Source organism: Clarias gariepinus, chromosome 17, assembly GCF_024256425.1.
Source record: "Clarias gariepinus isolate MV-2021 ecotype Netherlands chromosome 17, CGAR_prim_01v2, whole genome shotgun sequence".
NCBI classification, from domain to species: Eukaryota; Metazoa; Chordata; class Actinopteri; order Siluriformes; family Clariidae; genus Clarias; species Clarias gariepinus.
In genome coordinates, this window is record NC_071116.1 from 772,501 (window position 1) to 790,000 (window position 17,500).

The 17,500-nt window shown below is 46.1% G+C and overlaps 4 protein-coding genes across 10 annotated transcripts in view; 1 reads left to right on the forward strand and 3 right to left on the reverse strand.

Annotated features, from left to right (window-relative positions):
- Positions 1-574, reverse strand: part of ppm1e (protein phosphatase, Mg2+/Mn2+ dependent, 1E) — a 38,943-nt gene extending 38,369 nt beyond the window's left edge. Inside the window, exon 1 of the mRNA XM_053476194.1 lies at positions 222-574. Coding sequence (XP_053332169.1) covers positions 222-403 — 182 coding nt within the window. The 5' untranslated portion in view covers positions 404-574. The remainder of the gene's footprint in view (positions 1-221) is intronic.
- A 1,927-nt stretch (positions 575-2,501) lies between these two features.
- On the reverse strand, positions 2,502-7,380 carry rad51c (RAD51 paralog C). Of its 5 annotated transcripts, XM_053516173.1 has the most exons (10): positions 6,957-7,377; positions 6,703-6,853; positions 5,874-6,117; positions 5,589-5,746; positions 5,293-5,426; positions 4,411-4,542; positions 4,058-4,124; positions 3,713-3,773; positions 3,313-3,373; positions 2,502-2,807 (listed from the first exon to the last, which is right to left on the reverse strand). In XM_053516173.1, exons 2-10 carry the CDS (start codon positions 6,821-6,823, stop codon positions 2,700-2,702), a joined length of 1,086 nt encoding a protein of 361 aa, XP_053372148.1. In that variant the 5' UTR covers positions 6,824-6,853; positions 6,957-7,377; the 3' UTR covers positions 2,502-2,699. The 5 variants fall into 5 exon arrangements, with proteins under 5 accessions (XP_053372148.1, XP_053372150.1, XP_053372147.1 ...); XM_053516175.1 differs by having other exon boundaries at positions 5,874-6,114; positions 6,703-7,379; XM_053516172.1 differs by having other exon boundaries at positions 6,703-7,377.
- Positions 6,986-10,821, forward strand: atg101 (autophagy related 101). 3 transcript variants are annotated; one of them, XM_053516180.1, is made up of 3 exons: positions 6,986-7,042; positions 8,229-8,485; positions 10,048-10,821. In XM_053516180.1, exons 2-3 carry the CDS (start codon positions 8,234-8,236, stop codon positions 10,450-10,452), a joined length of 657 nt encoding a protein of 218 aa, XP_053372155.1. In that variant the 5' UTR covers positions 6,986-7,042; positions 8,229-8,233; the 3' UTR covers positions 10,453-10,821. The 3 variants fall into 3 exon arrangements, with proteins under 3 accessions (XP_053372155.1, XP_053372156.1, XP_053372154.1); XM_053516181.1 differs by lacking the exon at positions 6,986-7,042 and adding an exon at positions 7,390-7,449; XM_053516179.1 differs by lacking the exon at positions 6,986-7,042 and adding an exon at positions 7,417-7,654.
- A 1,213-nt stretch (positions 10,822-12,034) lies between these two features.
- The window catches only part of zbtb21 (zinc finger and BTB domain containing 21), a 5,931-nt gene continuing 465 nt past the window's right edge, over positions 12,035-17,500 (reverse strand). Inside the window, exon 2 of the mRNA XM_053516167.1 lies at positions 12,035-16,504. Coding sequence (XP_053372142.1) covers positions 13,516-16,497 — 2,982 coding nt within the window. The 5' untranslated portion in view covers positions 16,498-16,504 and the 3' untranslated portion in view covers positions 12,035-13,515. The remainder of the gene's footprint in view (positions 16,505-17,500) is intronic.

Genomic DNA, 17,500 nt, shown 5'->3' on the forward strand with positions numbered 1-17,500 from the left:
CGGACTGTAGTAAGTACAGTTTGGTGGTTTTACCCCCAGCACTCAGGGCTACACCTGCACCCCCCCCCCCCTCACCCCACACACACACACACCTGCCCCTGGGTAAAGTGCCCCTCACACACCTGCCCCTCACACACTTGCCCCGCTACTTCTCTGTGTGTGTGTGTGTGTGTGTGTGTGTGGTGAGATAGGAAGCGCGAAAGGCATGCCGGGTACTTAACTATTTGCACAGGTGCTGCAGACACAGGTCGAGACACTCCCCCTCCACCTCGTCCTCCACCACCGAGTCGGACAGCGGGCGCGCGGGCACCGGGGAGTCCTCGCGCAGCGGCGGCCGCATCTCCCGCAGGAAGAGCTCCAGGAAGCGGCGGTAAGCTTTCTCCTCGCTGCCACAGCCCGCCATCGCTCCTTCTCATTCCCGGAGACACAGCACACTGACGGAGACACGGGAGGAGGAGACGCGGGAGGAGGAGACGCGGGAGGAGGAGACACGGGAGCTGGAGCTGCTGCCGGTTTGAGTCATGGACAGGCTGCAGGTGCGCGCACGGACGCGAGAGCGCGTTAACGAGCAGCGGTGACGTCAGAGCATAGGGGCGGGGCTAGGCAGAAAATAGAAAGAGCGCCCTGCTGATTGGGGGGGGGGGGGGGGGGGAGGAGGAGGGGGTAACTACGTCATCCGGTTCCTTTAGGATGAATGAACGGGTGAATGGACCCGACACACGGGGCTCGGTGTAACTGTTTATCACCAAACCGGATTTAAACATCACGGCAAACGGCTGTGTGCGCGCGACATCGACTCATCTAATGTTCCATTTGGATTGTTTTATTCTTTCACTGAAAAAATAAATATGTTACAATTACTCCGGGGTTGCGGGGGGTCACGTGGGCCAATCAGATACGCGCTTCACATCCGGGTCTTACGTCATCGCGCTGTGGGGATTCTAACCCCCTCGGCTAGCTCAGTAGCATGCTAGCGATTACAGGATAATAATATTTATACTTAAAATAATAATAATAATAATAATAATAATATACACCTGAGCCTGATATCAGAATCACTAAAATACAGTCACAAATATTTATATAATTAACATATTTATATTATCAAATTATCGCTGTGACAAATCGAGCTAATTAGCCACCATTAGCCAGATGCTAACCGTAGCTAGACGAAGAAGCGGGTGGTTATGGGACATGGAGTTTATGTGTGTGTGTGTGTGTGTGTGTGTGTGTGACCAGCACGAGTGTATTTTACTCAAATATTCGCTTTTTGTGTTGGGATGAAACGTACATGATTCATGAGGTAAAGTTTAGAGACGGACAAACTCCGTACAAAAGCGCTGTGAGGTAAAACCTGGGGAATTTTACTTCCGGCATACGAATGACGTCAAAGTAGTGTCTAGGCGCGCGCGATGCTATTTTTAAACGTGCTGAAGTCGTGACGTTAAAGAGTAATGAATGAATAAATAAAGTATTGTGTGGTTTTTGACGTGTGTGTCCTGTGTCTAGAGTGACGTCACTGAAAAAGAATTCCATTCAGGATAGAAATATATACATTTATTATTATAAAGATAAAAACACACACATTGCACTAAGTCCACACTCTTTATGAGCAGGTTAAACACACACACACACACAGAGGTGAGAGGTCAGTAAGACATTGAGACGTTCAGCCTTTTCCCTGTTGATCTCGTTTGATTCTCCGACTCTCTCCCTCTCCAGCTTCACTGCTGGCGTTTCACATGAACCAGAGACGCGGAAATCCATCAGCTAATTGGCCGTGAAGGACCGATGCCTCGAGTCCTGGGAGGCTTTTAATGAAAATGAGGAGTGAAAAGCTCCCCTGATTCCCCGAAGAGACTCGAGGGATTCGTGATCATCAGCACAAACCGGCACTCTGTAGTGCAGAGGGAGTGTATATAGGACATCAGAGGAGAGAAGGGTAAAAATAACTGCTGCAGATTTCACTGGGGCTCAGAGTTAACTCTACTGCACACACACACATACACACATACACACACACAAGCGCAGAGTGTAAGCAAGATTGATTTATTAAAGCCACTGACACGGGCCAAAGAGAACAAAACTAGGAGAGAAATAAATCTAACATCAGAGAATTTCTCTCTCTCTCTCTCTCTCACACACACACACACACACACTCTCTCTTTTTATCCCTGTCTCTTATTAACAGTGTTGAGATGTACGTTTGTGGAACAGGTGCCTCTTTCCTTTTGGGTTTTGTAGTCACATCATTTCATCTATAAAGCTTTAAGCAAGAGAATAAAATAAACCTTTTCATCATGGGATACATATTTTTTGTTCTTGAAAACAATATTTATGGATTTTAGTAATAATATTAATATTATTTTAGTAATATTTCACACTGGCTACATGAACAATGCACACACACACACATCAGTTTTATTAGATGAATGATTATTCTGAAAACTGATTCCAATGACAGATAATGACTCCACAGACAGCAGGTCACATGTCAGGGATGATGCTTTAATAGATGTGTTTACAGATCAGCAGTGAGGCTGACGTGAATTATTACTATTAATGATACAACACTCAGATTTATTCTGACACACAGGATGTGCAGCTCAGGAACACTGACTGGAGACCAGTTCTTCCTGTGCAAACAGTGTGTGTGTGTGTGAGAGAGAGAGGGAGAGAGAGAGAGAGAGAGAGAGAAATTAACTGTGCTGGTGTTCAGTGCGAGGACGTTTGCTGTGGCTTCCTGCTGCAGGACTGGGAGACGGGACAGAAGACGCCGAAACACTCACGTCTCTGAATCCTTCAGCCTTCATCACACAGACACCAGGATCAGAAATCCACATACACAACACAAAGACACAAACACAACACAAAGATAACACAACATAACTCCTGAGGTTGATTACACTCAGCACAGCTCCACACGTTTAACACAACCACGTAAACTACGTTATTACATCATGAAACAGCCAATCAGGGGTCAGGATGCAAATTCCACCCCTGCTGTACCTGGTGGAGGGGAGGGGCTTTTAGTGTGTGTGTGTGTGTGTGTGTGTGTGCATGTGGGCTAAACTGGGCTTTATATAGTTGTTATATTAATTGTTACAATGCTACAGCGCTCAGGTTTATTATTCAATAAGGAAGAAAAGAAATTAAACTGGAGTGAAACGTTTAAATATTGCCACGGATCCACACAAAAGTCATTAACTGTTAAGTATTTTTTATTTTATATTTTAATGCAAAATGTCAGAAAAACAAACAAACTATTATAATGATTAGAATGATTAATGATGCTGATGATGAAGAACTGACCGTGATGAGGTAGGAAGCGCTAGCGTCTCTGTGGCTCGATGATTTGTACAGAGACGCAAACCTGCAAGTAGAGCAAAGAGCGAACTGAAACACGTGTGTGTCTATGTGTGTGAGAGTTCTTTTCACTGCAGAACTGATGCACACCCATCATACAAACACACACACACACACAGAGTGACCTTGAGTGTTTATTGCTCAGATGGGGAAAAAACAGCATCATGGAAAAAATTATATTAGCCAGTACAGAGAGAAAGAGAGAGAGAGAGATAAAAAAAAGAAAGACAGAGAGACATAGTGAGAGACAGACAGAAAAACAGACAGACATAGAAAGATAGCTGTTACTTGTGTTGCATGGATAAATCACACACACACACACACACACACACACACACACACTTGCCTTTGTGTTCCTTCCCAGTGCAGGATGAGTCTCTGTGATGCTGTGTGACCCCAAATCTCACCTGATGGACAGGCAGCCGAAAATAAACACACACACACACACACACACACACACACACACACACACACACACACACAACATTATATAAGAGAGTGTAAGTGTGAGTTAGTCATTACACCTCAGTCTGTACTGCCCTCTACTGGACCATATGAGAATCACCACCCCACCATCCTGTTGTTTAGAACCAGGGCAGTTCGCGGAGTGCTACACTTCTGTTACCTGTTAGCTACATTAGCATTAGCATCAGGAGTACAGAGTGAGAGGTGAGGGAGGAGGCGGGGTTACCCAGAGCGGGGACGAGACGGGATTGGCCGCTCCAGACTCTAGTCGTCATCTGATTGGTCAGCACCACCTGAGAACAGAACAGAGTGTGTGTGTGTGTGTGTGTACAGGGAGGTTAGGGACAGGCTGCTGCTAAGTCTCGCATCACACACTCAGGTCTAACACTTGCTAAAAGCTGGAGTGTGTGTGTGTGTGTGTATAAAAGTGTGTGTTTATACTGTGTGTATTGTATGTGTGTGTAAAAGAGTGTGCGTGTTTATACTGAGTGTATGTGTGTGTGTGTAAGTGTGTAAAGCATGTGCAATGTGTATAGTGTGTGTCTAAGAGTGTAAAGTGTGTGTGTGTGTATGCGTTACCGTGGCGGTGTGCTGAGCTGATATCCGCGCGAGCCGCAGCGCGAGGCCGGTGAGGAGGCGTGTCCTGTGTGAGAGGTCCTCCAGACAGTGTCTGAAGGGGGACGCCACGCTGTCTATCACCACCAGCCGCACCTGCCATCCCATAATAATCACCTCACCTATCACTCATAACACCCTGAACATCTGTCCATCAATATCTGTCAGGTCTCCGACACACACATCACAACGATTATCCTTTTTTACTGTTATGTAGATATATTTACAGTCCTGTGAAAAAGTATATGCCCCCTTCCTGAATTTTTCTCTCTTTTTTTGGCATATATTTAACACTTTCAGACTTCGAGCATCAAACCAATTATATATTACACAAAGATAACCCGAGTAAATACAAAATGCAGTTTTTAAATGATGATTTTATTCATTAATGGAAAAAAGCTGTCCAGAACAGCCTGTCCATGATTTCAAAAGTGTGAAAAAGTAATTGACCTCCGTCCACAGAAAGAGAAAACTTGGAACAGTAATGAAGCGACCGGCCGACTGAAATTACTCATCATTTAAAAACTGATGATCATTTTGATTTATTCGGGTTATCTCTGTGTAATATTTAAATCTGTTTGATGACTCATTTAAGTGTGACCAATATAAACAAAAATAAAATAAATCATTAACTTTTTCACAGCACTGCGTCTGTGGGACTTTTCTAACGTTTGGAGGTGGGCTGAGACTCATCTGTACTTTTATCAGGTATCTCACTCTACTCTAGTGTGTTTTTTCACCACATCTGCTGGACATCTGTACTCTTATTGTTATTTACACAAGCTCACAGAGTCGTCGATAGTTACAGATGTTGCCCCCCCCCAACCACAACGGCGTGTGGACTACCTGTGGGCGTTTCCTCAGGAAATCATGCAGCAGGTGAAGCTCGGCGAGCAGCTCCACGTGATCCTGACAGCGCACGAGGAACACGCCAGAGAGGATCTTCTCTACGGTGAAGCTCTCCAAGGCTTTCCGCTGCTCTGAGAACACAAACGCAAACACACACACACACACAAACACACACAGAGAACTCATAATTCCTTACCAGACCTTTCTTCTGAATGGTGTGATGACATCATCAGCAAGCGCCAGTAACACACACACACACACACACACACACACACACACACACACATACCTACCTTCGTCCTCGGCCAGAGCGACACAGTGCTCCACCGCAGCCTTGGCCACGGCCACCAGCCGCTGCACGACAAACCCACCCTCGGTGTCGATGAACACGGCTTCACCACCCAGTCCTCCAAAACACACGGGGATCTGCACATCTACAGCCAGCTGCACACTGACACACACAACATCAGTTCTTATTGAAGGACCTTTAGAGCACCCTGGTTCTGCCTCCGTGATGGGCAGGAAGTCATTCAGGTGAGACAGGAAGCAATAGGGAGTTGAGTCTCTCAGGCTCTCACCACAGCTGGGTTTTTCCGATGCCCGGAACGCCGCAGATTTCCATGGTCCTCCCCACAGGAACCCCGCCTCCAAGCACGGAGTCCAGCTCGGAGCAGAAGGTCACGATGTTGCCCCGCGCCTCCTCCTGGTGCAGGAGATCCAACGCAGTGACGCTCTGCACCGCTGCCCCCTGGTGGAGGGGTGAGGCCTCGTCACGTAGCGTCCGTAACACTTCATCTGCATCCTCCTGAGATATTCCTGCTGCTGTTGGAGAGTAACAGGGCACATGTCACTACAGCGACATATACAATCCACACACATACACCTGAGTGCAAAAGTTTGCACCCCCTCATGGTTTAAAGGCTGGGATAATAATGTTATAGAATATGTAATAAAAGAAAGCTTTAAAGCTTTTAAAACAGATAACAGGGGAAAACAGTAAACAAAAGTCAACAGTAATTTTTTTCTTATACATTTACATTTAGGCATTTGGCAGACGCTCTTATCCAGAGCGACTTACATTTTTATCTCATTACACATCTGAGCAGTTGAGGGTTAAGGGCCGCGCTCAAGGGCCCAACAGTGGCAACTTGGTGGTTGTGGGGTTTGAACCTGGGATCTTCCGAACCGTAGTCCAATGCCTTAACCACTGAGCTACCCCTGCCCTCTTATAGTTTTTAATAGCATTATAGGAAATGTTAGTGAACATCTGATAAACTAAACTCACAAAATGTTCTGGAGAATTAAATTATTGTTGTTGTTATTATTATTATTTTCTTTTTAATAAGGGGTGTAAACTCTCAGCTGCTCATACTGATGAAATTCCACAGCCTTTCCACATTAGTGTACCTTTACACAGCTGGAGCGGCTGCACATCTGTCAGGTCTGCAGCTGTATGAAAGCCAGCTGTGATTAGCTTGACCTTCACAGAAGGAGCCAGAGGAGAACTGGACACGGTCCTGAGCATCATGACAATATAACTGCACTTCTCAGAACTGCCCTAAAACTCAAACATTTCATCTGTGTAAACAGACTGCAGTCTACTGGGAAAAACACAGAGTCAAATTTCCAAACGCGCTTCCATCCTGTGTGTGCCTGCTCACTTTCCGTACATCACTTCCGCATTCTCACAGCGCCAACCGCCGCCATTTTGGTGAGGGCAAAAACAGCAACAAAAATATTCTCCTTGGTACGAGTTTACACGAAATAAACACACAATTTATGTGTATTTTGTTAATAATGATGTCATCTGTAATTATATATCTTTTTCAAATCACTTTTTTAGCCCAATATAATAGCCTGCCTGTAGAGTAGCGGTTAGCTTGCTAACATGTTTATTTGTTTCATCGACCTCACATTAATTCACTTTATCCTGAAATGACGTTTAACTTTAGAACGGAACGATAAGAAGAGGAAATCAGACATGAAAACAACTGAATATACTATATAAAACACGAAAGAATTTCAAACCGCGCTCTTTTTTGGTTGAACGTGTCCCTTGTTGCGTTCCGTAGCTGACAGGAAGCGAGAGGGGACAAACTCGTGAGGAAAACCGCGTTTGGAAAAACAAGGCCGGGGTACAGACTCAGTGTTCAGGTGTGAAGGTCTCGAGCTCACTGGAACATAAAACACCACAGGCGCGTTAGCGGGAATATTCAGGGCTATCACGTGACCAGAGCGCGAGAGTAGAGTGGAGTGAAGGAGTGTGGGATTAGAGACACAACAACACACACACACACACACACACACAACAACAACAACACACACACAGCGGAGTTATAGAGCTGGGCCGGCACGAGACGTGAGTGTGTGTACTTAGTGTGTGTACTTAGTGTGTGTGTGTGTGCGCGCGCGCGCACTGAGTGTGTGTACTGAGTGTGTGTGTGTGTGTACTGTGTGTACTGTGTGTGTGTGTACTGTGTACTGAGTGTGTGTGTGTGTGTGTGTGTGTGTACTGAGTGTGTGTGTATGTGTACTGACTGTGTGTGTGTGTGTGTGTGTGTGTGTGTACTGAGTGTGTGTGTGTGTGTGTGTATGTGTACTGACTGTGTGTGTGTGTGTGTGTGTGTGTGTACAGTGAGGATGAACTGCCGCTCGGAGGTCCTGGAGGTGTGTGTACTGACTGTGTGTGTGTGTGTGTGTGTGTGTACAGTGAGGATGAACTGCCGCTCGGAGGTCCTGGAGGTGTGTGTACTGACTGTGTGTGTGTGTGTGTGTGTGTGTGTACAGTGAGGATGAACTGCCGCTCGGAGGTCCTGGAGGTGTGTGTACTGACTGTGTGTGTGTGTGTGTGTGTGTGTGTACAGTGAGGATGAACTGCCGCTCGGAGGTCCTGGAGGTGTGTGTACTGACTGTGTGTGTGTGTGTGTGTACAGTGAGGATGAACTGCCGCTCGGAGGTCCTGGAGGTGTCCCTGGAGGCGCGGCAGGTGGACGAGGCCATGGCGGCGCTGCTCCACACCATCCTCCTGCACCGCAGCACGGGGAAGTTCCACTATAAGAAGGAGGGCACGTACTGCATGGGCACGGTGGGCACTCAGGACATCGACTGTGACTTCATCGACTTCACCTTCGTACGGGTTTCATCAGACGAGCTGGAGCGCGTGATCAGGAAAACCGTGACCGAGTTTAAGGTGTGTGGGTGTGTGTGTGCTTGTCACATCTTAATAATAATAATAATAATAATATGATTATTATTAGTGTTAAACATTCCACGCATCCTTTGTACCAGGACATGAGTACACCCTGACTGGGTGCCAACTCATCGCAGGGCATTCTCACACACACACACACACACACACACACACACACACCCACACACACACCTTATCACTAAGGGTGGTGGCTCAGCGTGTTAAGGAGTTACTGATCAGAAGGTCGCGGTTCGAGCCATAGCTCCACCAGGTTGTCACTGTTTGGCTCTTAAGCGAGACCCCTAACCCTCTCTGCTCCAGGGGCGCTGAATAATAGTTGACCCCTGCAATCTGACCCCTGCACCCTGACCTACTAACAAAAAGCTGGGACATGTGAAGAGTGTGCAGTAGTGTATATGTGGTGAGAAAAGGCTGAACCAGTGACCGAAATCATCAGTCACCTCCCAATACGATGTTATCGCGATACCTCAGTGCTGATTCTATTAATCATTATTCTATTTCTATTATCCCAAGTATTGTTATCATTTTAAACCTTTTGAAGGTTTAATGAGTAATTAAATGTAGCCTGTTCATTATAACATAAGTTTTCTTTCCAAGCGCAGCATTTAAACACTACAAACTAAAACTACTAAACTAATACTAACTAAACTAAAACATTTAACTTCACATTAAATTAAACACAAAGCTACATTGTTACTGAGCAGCGCGTATCCCTGTCACCCACCACAATTATTGTTTCTAAACAAACATGGAGAATAATTAGAGAGCGCCACCTGTAGGATTATTAAGAAACGACGACGTCTTGTCTCCTCAAACACCTCCACAGTTTCGCAACTCAACTAGACGGTGAGCGCCCGGGTCCAGCATGCAGGGCTTTTAATGGACACAATTTTCAACTAATTAGCGCTCGCGTTGTTTTGAGACTAGTAAGCATGTGCCTGGTTCGAGTGTGTGTAATGAGTGGGTTTTTGACAACGTAACGCCATAAAAATGCGTTTGTGTTGCACCACTCGGAAGCTTCTGTGCTCGGTTTGGAATCGTTCATATACCAGAGGCTGATCGATCAGTTAATCTCTATTATAAATATAAAACGGTTATAAAGAAGTCATTTTAGAGTCAGTGTGGCGATACGTGAATCAGCACACAAAAGAATCAGTGTTCCATTAAATGTTTTCCCCCCTCTTTATTAATCACACGCTGTGGACCAATTAAAAACCTCCATATGCACTGTGGGAGGAAACCAGAGTAATCCAGAGGGAGCATTTTAAACACACTCACACACACACACAGCACATGTAGATCCATTAATCCAGTTCCACTTTCCTACACTCATAAACATGAATTAAAGTCCAGATTAAATCGTCTCTACATGATGAATCTCAGTAACGTTCATACAAACTCTCTTTTGATCTAATTTCATGATTTGAATTCCAGATGTTTAATGTGAGCGCCCGAGTCGACTCGCCGACCCGTGAGTCTGATCTCCTGAACTTGGACAGCAGGCGCCGTTCTGACCCGTTTCCGTTTCTCCTCCTCTTTAGGATGCGCTCGGGAACTCGGGCAGTGACGGAATGGGTCAGGTCTCTCTGGAGTTCTATCAGAAGAAGAAGTCTCGCTGGCCGTTCTCGGACGAGTGTATCCCCTGGGAGGTGTGGACCATCAAGGTGAACGTGGTGAACCTGGCCAACGAGCAGGAGCGTCAGATCTGCCGGGAGAAGGTGGGCGAGAAGCTCGGGGAGAAGGTCGTCAACATCATCGAGGTCATCAACCGGCACGAGTACCTGCCCAAGATGCCCACGCAGTCCGAGGTGGACAACGTGTTCGACACGAGCCTGAAGGACGTCCAGCCGTATCTCTACAAGATCACCTACCAGATTACGGATTCCCTCGGGACGTCGGTGAGCACCACCATGAGGAGGCTCATCAAGGACACGCTGGCCTTATAGTGGGGGGGTGGGGGGGGGGCTGTTAGTGCAGCATCCAGCGTCACCACACACACCTCGTGCATGTCTTCTTGTTATTTAGGGTGGACGCCTTTTGATTTACCGTGACATCACTTCAACAACATTCGAATAAAGTCTTCTGGTTGTAACATAAACACTGACGTTGATGTAAACTCCTGTGTATAATGTTTTAATAACAACAACAACAATAACAGTTAATTCCTTATAGAGTTTTGAAACATGGTGTGAGGCCGAGTGCTTCATCCTGCAGTGTGTGTGTGTGTAACATCCGCTCATTAATCCTGATGTTTAATCTGTAGAGATAAAATGTTTTTTTTTTTAAGAATAAAACTGAAATCCTGTTAAACTTTACCCTAAGTGACTGTGTGTGTGTGTGTGTGTGTGTGTGTTTTAGCCAGAGAAAAAAATGTGAACATGATGAAAGGATGTTATTTTAACTGAGTTAGCTCAGTGTGTGTGTGTGTGTGTGTGTGTGTGCTGTGAGAGCTGATGTACTGAGTGAACAGCGCCCCCTGGCACATGGTGACTGTACTATAGAGCTAGAGAGTGTAACCGTGTTACTGTAGAGAAACCACCAAAACCTCACCACGCTGTGCTCACACACACACACACACACACATAGACTGTTAGAAAATGCAAAATCAGGAAAAACCTAAATCAACAGAAAAGTTTAAGATCTCAGCAAATAGTTAGATTTAATCTGATCTCAGTCCACAAGTGCAGAGTGATCAGACGACGCACGCACACATACAGGGTACAGCCTTACACACTCCACTCTACATCCACAACCCCTCCCCCCCACACACATACATCTGTCCATCAAAAAAAAAATCTATAATCTTTCTCTATGTAATATTTTATTACATGTAATAATTTATTCTCTATGTAATATAATTATATAACTATTAATTGTGCTTTAATTAATATCTGTGATATCAGACGAGATCCATACGATATGTGTGTGCACTGATACAGTACCACAAGTCACTCTCACTCTGGACTTCAGCATTGTAGAAGAAAGAAACACACACACACATACACCAGTCGTGTGTAGAAGGATTTCTCATATCACGATATGTGCATCCATTTGTTAATTTATTATTTAAATTTATTTAATATATTTAAGTCACAACATCGTGATCAGAAAATATTTCTCTAAATGCGACAGAGTTTATCTGCACAGAAACTCCACCATATACACCTCGTCCCACACACATATATATATATATATATATATATATATATATACTGTATATACTGTGTGTGTGTGTGTGTATAGCTATAGATCACACACCAGTGCGTTTGTATCCAAGCTGAGACATTAATCAGCAATTTGCAAGAATGATAATAATCATAATAAAAAAACATCACTGTATATAAATATATAAACATCCTGAATCTCCACGTTAACACAATTTTGGTTTTACATCATAAAAAAGAAAAAGATAAGAAGCTCATTATTTAATAACAGCACATAACTACTGCATTTTATACGTGTGTGTGTGTGTGTGTGCAGTCAAGGAATCACTGAATAGTCAAATTCAAAAAAATCTATAAAATAAAATAAAAAAAGAACAAAAACATGTTTTGGTTCATGGTTTCATATGTTAATGTGCACACACACACCTGGGAAAAAAACAAACATACTGTGATAGGAGAATAACACGTTTTAGTTTTCAACACCGTTAAAGAAACCGAACCTCGACATCTCATGCACTGCTAGAGTTCTAAAGAACAACAATAATAATAATAATAACAATAATAATAATAATGATGATAATAATAATAATAATAACAATAATAATACTACAGCGGTACTTCGGCATATAAACGCCCCGGCACACAAAGTTTCACCTTAAGAGCTGAAATTCTGTTAACTAATGAGCCTCGGCACACGAAGCATTTTCAGTATCTGAGTGACCGAACCGAGCGCCGGCTCACTACTAGGTGGCACATGTGTGTAAGTCACGCGTACGTCCCGGAGAAGTTCAAAACTTGCATCAGAGGAAAGCCAAGCCAAATGAGTTTACTTTATTTTTAATTGCGTGTAAGATTTAGTCAAGTCACAGCACAACGTGGTCCCGAGGATGTTATCAAGGACGGCAGCAAGAAGAAAAGGGAGACACTTTAGGTTTGTTTTTTTTAAAACAGCCGTTTCCAAGAGAAATCATAAACTAGAAACATAAAAGGTGATAATTTCTATTTCTATTTTACTTTATTTACATGTTTTGATTGTTTTTATATGCAAAAATATGATTATAGTTTTGAAAATTGGTAATATTGGTAATATTTTTCAGTGAATGGAACAGATTATCTACATTTACATTGTTTCCTGAGGGACAATGCATTTCACAATATGAAATTTCACCTTAGAAACTCGCGTCCGGGACGGATTAAACTCATATGCAGAGGCACCGCTGTAATAATAATCAAAATAATAATAATAATAATAACACTCGTTTAGCCAGTAGAAATGAAACAGTTTGTGTTAGTTCCTGTGTGTGATGTCATAAGGCAACCCAAATCCCAAAGACACACGACCGGAAGCTCCGCCCCTCAGACGGGCCGAGGGTTAAATACGATATAAATCTAATACATAATTATAAACACAAACACACAGGAGGAAAGGAAGCATCCTGAACACTTGTGTCTCTCGCTGCAGGCGTCACGTGTCACAGAGACGTAAAACAGGCGTGACTCTGACGTAAAGCACTTCCCCAGAGTCACTGCAGGTGAGTAGCGTGAGGTGATCATGATCTGAGAAACACACTGCCATGTTTGTACGTGTTGTTCACCCGGAATAATAGGGGAGAAAAAAAAAGACAGTATGCATGAACGGATAAGCGTGTGTCTGCGTGTGAAAACCCTGTGGTCCCTGTTAACCCAAGCGCAGTTGAGACGTGATCAGTGTGCTGAAGGTTTGGCACCATCTTGGAGACACTATCAGCGCTGTTTTACTGAACCAAACACACACACACACAAACTTGTGTGTGTACACATGCGTCACGGCTCTGTCTGTGTTGGAGGAGGAGGAGGGCGAGGTGGTCAGATGTGCCCGTGGCTCTGCTCGTGGCTCCACAGGCTGAAGGCGGTCTTGAAGGTCCTGTGGCAGAGCTTGCACATGTACTGCCTCTTAAAGGTCAGAGCAGACAACGTTGGTGCGTGATAAAAGAGCGTGTCCGATTCCTGAGAAGTCACCGCGTTTTCTGCACCGTCTGTCCCGGATCCCGAGATGTCCCCGGCTGACTTTTCCTGCTCGGGGTTGGACAGAGAAGACGTGAGGGTTCCGTGTTCGTCCTCGGGGACCGTACCTCTGGATTGACCCGATTTTGGTGAAGACACTTGTGAGGGCGTGGGCTCTTGTGAGGAGACGGCGAGAGTCGGAGAGGAGGGAGGCGAGCAGGGCGGCCTGTCCGTCTGTCCGCTTACCGGCTCCTCTGCAGAGGACATGTGAGACTGGTAGTGGCTCCAGAGGCGGAAGTTGGTCCGGAACGCTTTGTGACAGATGTGGCAGATGAAGGGCTTGATGTGGCAAAGGAGCTCCTGGTGGCGCTCGAGTGCTTTGTGAGAGCCGAAGAGTTTGCCGCATTTCTCACAAGGCCGCACGCCCGGTTCCTCTGGGGTTTCTAAGGGTTCTCCGTCCATCACCGGTTCCTCCTGCGGTTCCTCCTTGATGATAAGCTTGCCCTGAGCGGAGCTCAGATCCTCCGGGAGGTAAGAAGACGAGTCCTCCGAGTCGCCGTACATCGGGTCGTCTCTCATCGCCTCTTTAGGAGGCGTCGGTTCTCCGGAACGTTCCGCCGTCTCCTGGTTAACGTCGTGGTACCCGAAGGTCAGCTGTTCCCTGACGCTCATCATGTTCTGGTTGTGAACTTCAACCTGATGGCGCCAAATGCTGAAGGAGGATTTAAAAGTGCGCATGCACTCGAGGCAGGTCAGCTTTTTGTACTTGCAGTGAACCTCGTGATCCTTCTTTACCAGCGTGCTGGAGAACCTGAGGCCGCAGTACGGACAGACGGTGGCGTAGCGACACGCCCGCTCATGATCCTCCAGCTCGCTCAGAGAGAACAGTTTGACGTTGCAGAGCCTGCAGGGGAAAACCTCTCTCTCCTGGTTCTCCTTGACGTGTCCCGTTTGCTCCTGATGCTCACGCAGTTCCTCCTCATCCTGTACGTCCAGGCTGGCTCTCTCAGCCGTGTGTCCTTTCATGTGCAGTTTAAAATGTGACTGGAAGAAGAACGTTTTCCCGCAGTAAGGACATCCGTAAGATCTCGATCTCCGGCTTTTCTTGGCGAACGCCTGAGCCTGATGGCCCTGCTTGTTTTTCCTGAGCTTCATGATCAAAGCTTTCTTTATCTCCCGCTCTCGAACTATGTCTATGAGTTTCCTCTGGAACTTCTCGTCCAGCACGGAGTAGGAGCTGGAAGAAGCCGCCGGGTTTTGGACCACGCCGTGTTGGGTCTGGCAGTGCGTCCACACTTTGAAGTTGGTATGAAAGCGCTTGTGGCAGATGTCACACGCGTACGGCTTCTCCGGGTTGTGGTACATGTTTACGTGGCGGTAAAGTCCTGCGTTTGACCTGAACACCTTCATGCAGCTCCAGCACTTGAACATCTTCATGGGCCTCAGTTCCCCGGGCTCCTGATCCTCCGTGTTGCGAGGTGACTCGTCGGTGACGCCATCCTCTTCCGCAAACTGGTGTTCATTTAAAACTTTGGTTCGCTTAAATGTGTTGGAGTTACCGACCAAAGAAAGTCTCCTCTTCCCTGGAGGACTGAAGTAAGGCCTGGGACTTTCGTCAAAGTTAGCCTGGAAATCTCTGAAGTTAACGGGCAGACCGTCCTGCACTGTGACCCGAATGATTTCTGAAGGATCAGCTAATGGGCTGCTGGCCTCCGTTTTGACCGTTACGCCGTCCTCCCCGTGAGCATCCTGGTCTTCCTTGATGGTCACATCAGGCTGTTTGGACCTGAGGATCAGCGGGGGGAGGTGGTGTTTGCTCCCAGACAAGGGCGCATCCACGGCGTTTGTGGCAGATTGTACGGCTGCAGGCTGCTCCCTGTTGTGCGAGTCCTTCAGCTCCAGAACCGGAGAGAAAACCGGAACCGGACTGTCCATGGATAAAGATCTACGCAGCAGGCTTTTAATGAGCGGCCCGCTCCGGTCCACAGTCTGGTTACGCCCTCCCTGCTGCACTCCGATGCCGGTCTTCGAGTCGTAGTTCTGCTCGGACTTGACGTCCTCCGCCGGGTCGTCGGCAGGATCGGAGCTTAAGTGCTGTATGGTTTCACTAAAAGACACCGAGGAGGTTAACTGCGGCCTCCCCGGGGGAGATCTGTACTCCACGCGGCCCTTAAGGATGGACGGCAAAGACTGCATGGTGGCGGAATGCGAGTCCTTCTCTTCGTTGTTTTTAGCATTTTTGCTAAGATTGAGCCCCGTTTCTGTTGGCTGACCGTATTTCGACAAACAATAATTCAGACCCGAACCAGACTGCGTCTCCTCCCGTGCGTGTCTGGATGCTTTTCTGTGGACTCCCACATTCTCTCTATCAGCTACACCCGTGCCACCCTGGTGTACAATAACGCTCCTCTGCGTGAACGAGCTTTCGTCCTCGTCTGGAAAGCACAGCCTTTTCCGAGTCACGCAGTACGACACCTGAGGCCTGGTGGACATGATGTTGGTCAGGAACGGGATGCCTAAACTGTACCCCAGCTCCTGCACCACCGCCAGGCTCCCTCTGTCCACGAACAGCGACGACGAGTAGATGTAATTCAGGACGATCTCCAAAGCCTCGGGTTCGCAGAAGTCCAGCTGGATCATGTCTCGGTTCTCAGAGTCTCTCCTGGAGAACAGGGTCTGGAAGTACTCGCTGCTCGCGGCGAGGACGTTCCTGTGGGCAGGGTAGCGCTGTTCGCCCGCCATCAGCACCACGTCGCAAAACTGGCCCTTCAGACGCTGCTCGTTCAGCACGCCCAGCAGCGAGAGGGCGTGGGCGGGGCTGCTGTAGTGCACCAGGCTCTCCATCACGGCCCTGCGGGACACAAACGGCCCGGGTTTAGAGTTTGATCATCATCTGTCTTTTCATTTAACAGAACACCAAATAAACCTCACATGCTTAAACCGCTGTTATTGTAACCACAGTTTGATGTCTGAAGCCTCCACATTAACACACACTGGCTTGGCTTCCATTTACAGTGATACCTCGGCATACAAATTACTACCTTAAGAATCTTAAGCTTACCTTAAGATTTTTGCCACATGAGGACGTTAGCAAGAAGAAAACGGAGCCGCTTTCAGTTTGGTTTTTAAAGCAGCCGGTGTCATAAATTAAAGTTAAGTGCGGTTTAATGTCTATTTGTTTAATATTTTACTTGATTTACATGTCTTTTCTAAATGTTTTGTTTGTTTTTAATAAGCAATTATAAAACGTTATTAAATAATAAATTATTATAATGTTGGAAATTGGTAATATTTTTATGTGGCTGGAACGGATTATCTGCATTTACATTATTTCCTATGGAACAATGCGTTTCACAATACGAGTTTTCATGTTAAGAACTCGCCTCCGGAGGGGATTAAACTCATACGCAGAGGCACCGCTGTATAAACACATGTACAGTATGTTTGTTAATTATCACTGACCTGTACTGTGGATTTATTACACACACACTACATTATTTTATTTTATAATTTATAAATGATCTATTATAAGGTATAAAGGAGATACACAGTGACTCTACACAAGCTGTGTGAATGACTCTATCCAGGAAAGTAACTGTCGTGGCGCATGCGCAGACCAGTGTCACATTACTTCATGCTTAATCACACGGTGACACACACACACACACATATATATGCGCGCGCGTGTGTGTGTGTGTGTGTGTGTGTGTGTGAGTGGGTGGACGCGCTTCTCTTTATCACATGTCTGTTATTCACTAATCTGGGTATTTTGATCGTGGCCCACGCGCTGCTGATTCGATCAACCGTGAGCACAGAGTGTACCGAGTGTGTGTGTGTGTGTGTGTGT